The sequence below is a fragment of the Epinephelus lanceolatus genome, chromosome 10, assembly GCF_041903045.1.
Source record: "Epinephelus lanceolatus isolate andai-2023 chromosome 10, ASM4190304v1, whole genome shotgun sequence".
Lineage (NCBI taxonomy): Eukaryota > Metazoa > Chordata > Actinopteri > Perciformes > Serranidae > Epinephelus > Epinephelus lanceolatus.
Genome location: NC_135743.1, coordinates 6374430 through 6382513, shown reverse-complemented (window position 1 = coordinate 6382513; position 8084 = coordinate 6374430). Strand labels below are relative to the sequence as shown.

The window sequence follows — 8084 nt, the reverse complement described above, 5'->3', positions numbered from 1 at the left end:
TTTCACGCCTGGACTGAGGAATGTTAAACATCATTTGTCTCATCATGTATGTCTGATTATTTTTGTCTTTAAGTGTCAACAGGGGCGGATGAGAGAGTGAAAGGTTTACTAAAGCTTTGGAGCTTCCACAGCAAAGACTCGTCCAGTACACATGGAGCAACAGAGCATTCATGGGAGTTGTGTTTGTGGCCGATTGAAGCCACAGAGATCTGGAATGACTTCCCCGAGATGTCCTAAACCTGCTAAATTAGTTTCTGCTTTTCTTTTTTTGGTTTTGATAGAAAAAAGTGACTAGTTGTTGCTGGAAAAGAGATTCAAGTCCAGGTTCTTTATTCATCATATGCGTAACAACTACAGAGAAGCATTCATTATCTCAGCATACCTCCAACAATGCTGATTGAATATGTACAAAAAAGAAAATGACAATCACATAAGTAAAAACTAAATAAGAATATAACAAAGTAGTGCAAGGAAGAGAATTTAAAAATGTGTGGTAAGACCAAAATAAAGAGCTAACTTAAAGCATAGTAGAGCCGGTACATTTGGTTCTTAGTAATTTTTGTCACTGTGAATGAAGCTGTGAGTAAACACACATTTTACATACATAGAAATTCTTCAGATTAGAGTGTAGAGTTAAATCTGCTTCTCTGATTCGTCCCTCCCTCTTCAGCCAGTTCTGTTTGATTCCTTGATAAACACTCTTCCATCAGGTTGCTTCCTCCATCCTAAAACATTGGTCACACTCGTGTTACCCAGCTCCTGCTTTATCTGAGGAAGAGAAGAGAAAATTTAACTGTGAAACAGTGAACTTGTTAGGAAACAGTACAGAGCTACATAATCATTCATTTAAAGTTGTGTGTCTGACCACCTGGAGAACATAAGGCCAACATTCACGATCATTTAGATCTTGCTACGTCCACTAGGGTCCACTGGTTCGATTGGTTTGTTTATTTGTGTGTCAGAAGGATTACAGAAAAACTACTGGCCCAATGTTCATGAAACTTGGTGGAAGGGTGTAGCATGGGCCAAAGAAGAACCTGAATCACATCGCAAGATAAGGCATTTGGACTTAGAGGAATAAGTGCCATACATCTTTAAATCCATTAGACGGCAGTAGAATTCAGTGGTGACATAAGACAATTGTAGAATTATGGTGACAAGATTTAAATCACCAATCACTGACACACAAAGCCGACAGTTAGCCACCTGTCAAGGTTGAGCCATCGGTAAGCTTTTGTCGCAGAAAGTACGTTTTGGTTGGCCCAGCTGTAGTCTTCTTGGTGTGTTCAAGTGCAAATTTTTGGCCATGTTGGTTTGGTGTGTCTGGATATACAGTAAGCTATTCCAATATGCCGTGTTAACATGGAATCAGGCAAACAGTCGATGGCAAACCAGATATCAGTTTAGTGGACGAGAGCAGGATGATGAATTTAGGTGAGACCAGCAGAGAAACAGTAATGGTAGACAGCACTGCCATCTGAAGTTAGAATATTTTAACTTTTAATATTTTTACTTTTTACTCCCCCATTTGCATTTTATTTAGACTTACAGTTACGCATAATTAAGGGAGGGCTGCTTTGAGTGACAGGCTGTCTGCCAATATATATATATATATATATATATATATATATATATATATATATATATATATATATATATATATATATATATATATATATATATAGTGAACATCAAGTATAAATTGTTACATTGTTTTTTTAAAGCGCTGGCATGAGACCTGCTTCAGCATTTCAGTTTTCTCACTCTCTCCTGTGCCGCCCATTTTGTGACCATGGAGCACCACTGCGACTTGCAAATACTGTTAATATATGAACTGGAGAGCTGTTAGTTTGTTTTCAGCTGACAGTGAACAAATCCTCACATTTAACAGTGGTAACAATTAAACTTACTAAGATTAACGACAGTGTGAGTGGACAGAGCATGTTTTTGTACCTGCAGAGCTCCAGAGCTACTGTTTAGTCACGTTTTGCAACCATGGAGCACCAGTACGACTTGCGACATGAACTGAGAGGTGTGAAGCAAGGTTTATGCTTCTGCACACCTACAACACAGAGGGCTTTGCGGAGGCGTTGCATCCCTCTGCGACCAACGCAGAGACGTGACATGCATCTCCAAAAAATCATAACCACGCGTCGAGGCATCGCGGACTCAACGCAGACCGCAAGAGCTATATCATTTCCGGCATTTTGCAAGGTTTCACTTCCTGCTGTAGTACCACAACACCGCCTCGAGCCATTCAACGGGCGTACAGACCATCGGCGCAGTCGCCTCTCTCTTCGTCGTCGTCGTAACATTTGTAGTAAGAGCATTTGTTGTTCAATGTCAATCAATTCGAGCTCCAGCAACAGTCTTTCTCTCTCAGTCGCCATCTTCACTGTGACTAGAGCAAAGCCGGAAGATAAACAAACAATGAACAAGCAACGACCATAGACGTCACAGATTCTAGGTAGGTATATAAAAGAACACCGCACCCGAAGCGCTTTGGCGGGGAATTGCATAGCGACATAGACCAACAGGACATAGAACTATGATAGGCACACAGTAACTGCGGAGCAACTGCGTGCACGTTGCGTCGAGTGTACGCAGAAGCATAAAGAAACTTTAAGACTGTTTACTGTTCATAATGAATAAAGTCTCACGTTGAAAGGCACCATGGCAACAGTTTAACATTCTGCTAACTGCTAATCAGAAGCATAAAGTTCACCACAAAACATCAGCACTTCCGGTCCAAGCCAATCGGGGTGCTTCAAATTAAAAGGAACAGTGCTTTGCTTTGATTTATTTGATTATAGCAATACTTTATTTAGCTCTATTTAGCTTAATTGTAACCGTGGTTTATTTAGTAGTTTACTATTTAAGTAGTATACAGCACTTGAGACCAGGTTTTATATTACATATTGCGATGTAGCCTAAATATAATTTGATATTTTTAAGCCATATTTCCCAGCCCTAGTTAGATCCAGCTCTCGTTCCTCTGCGGCGCCAGCCTCTTGCCCAAATATGGTCACTTCTGGCTCCAAACAACCAAGATGGCAATGGCGAAAATGCTGAACTCAAGGATTCAAAACAGGAGTCCACACACCAACAGGTGATGTCACAGTAGCTATGTTGATTATTTATAGAGTCTGTGGTCAGGATGATTTTAATCTACTTTAAAGGTAGGGTCTGGAGGATTTTCCAGTTGCTGTTTGTAAACACACATTCAAATTTGGCCCCTCCTATCAGGTTCAACTCTCCCGGGTGTACGGAGCCCGGAGGTACGGAAGAAGGCTTCACAGAAGAGGTTCAGGCAAAGCTCGCGCTGGTGCACGCTTGGACACACTCGGGCACGGCACCTGCGCTCTCTCATTGGCTGGGGAAATCTCCGCCCAGAAGCGGTTGAGCTCACAAAAACATCAAAATACAGTTAAAGGGCAGGAGCTCTGCAAACAGAGTCACCACCACATGAGTAGAAGCCCATAGGTGATGATTAAGCAGGATTTCATTTGTATATGTCTATATTTTGTTTTGTTTGAAAATCCTCCAGATCCTACCTTTAACCTCTACTTTAATTTCAAAGGAAATGATCTGTTGTCTTCATCTCGCTTTTTGTTTAAAACCAGGTAGACTACGTTTACTACATCAGAAGCGATTCGCATTACTGACATAACGCTGCTGGTGGTTATTTCCACCAGCAGTATTAAAATAACTTTTCATCAGCTCTGCATCAGACAGAACATTTCACTCACCTGCTTCAGTATGTCATCTTGCACTGCAGGTTCATTTAGATCCAAGCCTGGTGAGCTGATTCTCACTTTAATGAAGCTCAAAACGGGACCTGGTATGGAAGACACACACACACACACACACACACACACACACACACACACACACACACATATTTCATTATATTCATGAGGACAATCCAAGATAAACAAACTCAGCTGTTGCTCCCAATAGACTGGTGGCTTAACTCAATCAAAGGCTTTAATCAAAACAGAAGAGAAAATGTAAATTAAAAATGTTGCTCACAGATACAGAGGAACGGATGTGCTTCACCACATGGCAGTTCTTCCCATCTACCAGACTGACTTTTTAATAGAGCGGCACATTTTCCACCACTAAGGGCAGTATATGGTGGTTTGCCTGCTCTCCAATATCTAAACGAAGAGTAAGTCTGGTCCGACCACTCCAAGGGGTCTCTGTAGAGGCCAACCCACGCCTTCAAGGTACCGCTTACTTCCTGGACTATCTGCTTTTCCACCTCATTCCTCACACTGGCCAGGTCCGTGTGATAAGTCCTGCAGTAGTCTCGAGCATAAATCCAAGTCATCTTTTGTGCAGTGAGAACATACTGTTCACGACCATGTTTCTTTCCTAAAATGAAATTCAGTAAATAAATCAGAAGTAAACAAATAACTGTTGTTTAGTCGCAGTGTGCAAATGAATGACTCACCATCAAAGCAAATTGCATATCGCTTGATGTAACACACAACTGCATATAATTTCCCCTCTTCATACGCCCCACAGTTGTAGGAACCGATATAGCCCTGAGTGAAATACTCTCGCTCTCCCTCCTTGTAGAAATCTTTGTCCGCCAGAGACCAGTGCCACCTAACGGTCTTTCCTGTCTGAAGTCCGATCCACACGGCATCGTCGTATTTGTCCTGGACAGCTTTAAGAGCTGTTTCCATCTCTCCCATGTCGTCTATGGTGGCCAGGTCGAAACTTTTCTCTCTGCAGTAGCTCTGCGCCTCATACCAGGTTTTTGGCGTACTGACTAAGAAGTACTGATGCTGGGGAACACATGAGGACAGAGAAACCCCTGAGGGAGAAAATGGGAATGAGTGAATTATCCATTTGTCAAGCATATGATGAAGTAAAGTTTTTCAGTGGGAAAATAGAGCAGTGATTCTCAAAATGACGTCTGTGGCACAAGGCAAAACATTCATTAATTTAAATGATCATGATTCAGGTTAAATAACTTAATAAATAAATATATTTAGTGGTGAGGATTGAAGATTTCAACCAGCTGAAACTTCTCCCAATTAGAATTCCTTCAGTGTTCATTGTTGAGGAGGTTTTTTCTCTGAGCTGAATTATCCACAGAGGTCTCTTCAAGCCCGGTCTCTCTCCGAAGTCAACGAAATCTGGCGCATGCGGACGTGGAAAGTCCATCACCAAGCATGTCAATATGTGATGAGGTCGGAGTGAGAATGTTTTGTCTCTTCCTCTCCAAAACAAACAGACCAGGCCATTTAAACCGGTAAAAACAGCTGCTTTATGCAGAGGGGCGTGAAATGTGAATGGATCTATCTGGAACTGCTGTTTGGTTTGTTCGTTCTGGGCTACTGTAGAATTATGGGGGTGCAACATGGCGATCTCTGGAGATCACGACTCCTAAGATAACTTAAGCCCTGTTTCCACCAGACACTGTCAGTATGGTACCTTTGGAACCAACAGTAACCCTTTAGACATGGTACCTAGACCCTAGCACTTCCACCGCAAACAGTACTCTTAAATGTGGGCGGGGTTGTTGTCACTCACTGCTCCGTCCAGCACTCACTGTATTTCCTCATTAAGGCCCTGTGAATTGAGATATTTTTTCTCCGACTCCAGCTGCTGTGAGAGGCAGCAAAACATCCTTTCATTTTATAGTTACAGTAATAAAACTCTCTACGGTATAAACAGTGGTTACAAAACCAGACACAACTCAGCCCTGAGCAGAGTGACCGTCCTCTACTGACCAATCAGACTGCAGTGTTCACAGCTCCACCTTTAAGTACCAGATCTGTGTGCTAGGTACCCCAACAGAGAGGGGACCAAACATGGGGACGGTACGGAACGCTTCCCTTTGTACCATCCACAACTTTTCACAGTGGAAACGGAAAACATGTACCGAACTGAACTGAACTGAACCACTTGGCTGAAAACAGGGCTTAACATATTCTGTCATGTGCTGTCAGTCTCAGCTCATCAGACAAGCTGTGGGATGTGTTGGAAATTAATTTTCCTGACTTGAATAGAAGAAATGACACTGACCTGAAAGAAGCAGAAGCAGAGATTTGATCCTTTCCATAGCTTTTTTAAAGAAAAAAATGTGGGAGAAAAGAAAGACAATTTACTTCTGTATTCTGCAGGACGTTCATCACTGATACAGTTTTCTAAAGCAATACGTGAGTCAGTCAATATGGGACTCAATCAAGGACTAAACCTTCTGTTGGTCCCAACTTCTGTCTGGGCCACATGTCCAACTAACTATCAGCAGTTAACGCTGTTTGAGTTTTTCTACAAGCACCCTGAATTGTTTCCTAAAGGTGTACCTCAGAGCAATTGCACAAGCATGCAGTTAAAACCTTAAAACTCGGACTCTAGGATGATGCTGAATATACTTTAAAATAACCTTGCACATTTAAATATCTGTAAGACATACTTTATATTAAAATGCATCACAAACAGACACAAAGCAAGCAGTGTTTTACACGTGTAATTGCTCAATATAAAAAGAGAGCTTTATGTGGTGAAAACAATGTTTGCAATTTATGTTCCTGAGTGGAAGTCAGTTTAATAAAGTAAACTTTGATTTACCTGCTGCTTGAGGCAGACGTTCCTCTTTTACTCGCATGAAACTGAATGAAGCCTCGACATTCCTTTAAGATTTATGGAAATGCAGGTCACTTATCATGAATGTCGCATGTATAATATTGCGCCTAGAAGCTTTATGGTTTAACCCCAGATATGTGAGGAATATAGACTTACCTCATGTTTGGAGGATCCTGATCTCGCTAAGTATCCTTTGCTCTCTCTTTCTCTCTCCCTCTCTCTCTCTCTCTCTCTCTCAGCTCTCCACTGGTATGGAAATTATTCAAATCTTTCAGGAAGGACATAAATATTTGCTTAGAACTTTGGCTTAATCTAAATGACAGCACTCTTGCCCTTCGAGGGTGTTTTGACTGCACCAATTGGTCAGTGTTGTCTATGGTGGAGTCTAAATAAGTGGAGTAGGACTCGCTGACAGACATATTTCAGACTCAGGACTTGCATTATGCCTGGTACACACTACACGCTGGTACTCACCAATTATCCCCGGTTGTCCTTCACGGCATGTGTGATGTCATCGGGTTATTCTTGTCCTATTTTTATTACTTTCACTATTATTTGAGTCACTGTGTCTGTTCATGTGCCAGCTGACATGTTGTTGTAGTCACCTAAAAGCATCAGCAGATGGCAGGAGCTACATTTCTTCCACAGGAAGTTCTGACAAATGTTTCAGAATAAAAGCCTATTTAGAAAATGGAGGGATTCTCTCAGCCGAGGTTATAAGGGCCTTTTAATTTGAAACAAGTGTTGAGTTTGAAATGACGGTGCGATATGTTAACTTTACAAAGACAACGGAGCGGATAAAAAGTAAATATATAAACACACAGAGGGATTAATAAATAACGGACCGTCTATAATGTAGTTTGTTTCAAATGAAGCTGGGAGCCTCTGCAGTTGTGGCGAGTAAAAGCCCCACCGCTATTTGTTAATGTTATTACTTTATGTCCGACCGTGAGGATGTACCATTGTTTGCTAGCTTGATGCTAATGACAGTAACGTTAACTCAGCGGGTTGACAAAGTGCCTCTGCTGTTTTTTTTTTCACACCATCATTTCCCCCTTTTACTCTGTGTGGTAACATCCCTAGAGGAAATATTAAAAACGCTGGGGTGTTGTTGTCAAACAGTTGTCTATGGCAGCAGATCATTCTGTGTTTTTACTGGTCAAAGTGACGGCTGTGATGGGAGAACTGGATCTCAGTGAAGGGCAAGTGGTCCGTAACTTTAATTTTGGAGACAAAAAAATGTAGGCTTAGCACCCTGTGGTCCATTGCCCAATAGGAAATGTAGAATACTCAAAAGTACTTTTAAAGTAATTGAGTTACTTTTCTCAGGGAGTAACGTTGGAAGTACTTTTAAAGTAATTGAGTTTCTTTACTCAGGGAGTAACACAGTAAAGTAACTGGTTACTTTTTTAAAAAGTAATGCAGCAACGTACTTTGATTACTTTTAAAGTAACCCTTACCCAACACTGGTTCTAAATGAC

The 8084-nt window shown here is 41.4% G+C and overlaps 1 protein-coding gene across 1 annotated transcript; it reads right to left on the bottom strand.

Annotated features, from left to right (window-relative positions):
- Positions 1 to 313: 313 nt before the first annotated feature.
- LOC144464403 (putative C-type lectin domain family 20 member A) lies at positions 314 to 6645 on the bottom strand. The gene is made up of 6 exons (XM_078171196.1): positions 6589 to 6645; positions 6043 to 6081; positions 4457 to 4825; positions 4033 to 4377; positions 3750 to 3838; positions 314 to 768 (listed from the first exon to the last, which is right to left on the bottom strand). The coding sequence occupies exons 1-6, from the start codon at positions 6623 to 6625 to the stop codon at positions 667 to 669; spliced, it is 981 nt and encodes a 326-aa protein (XP_078027322.1). The 5' UTR covers positions 6626 to 6645; the 3' UTR covers positions 314 to 666.
- Between the last annotated feature and the right edge of the window lie 1439 nt (positions 6646 to 8084).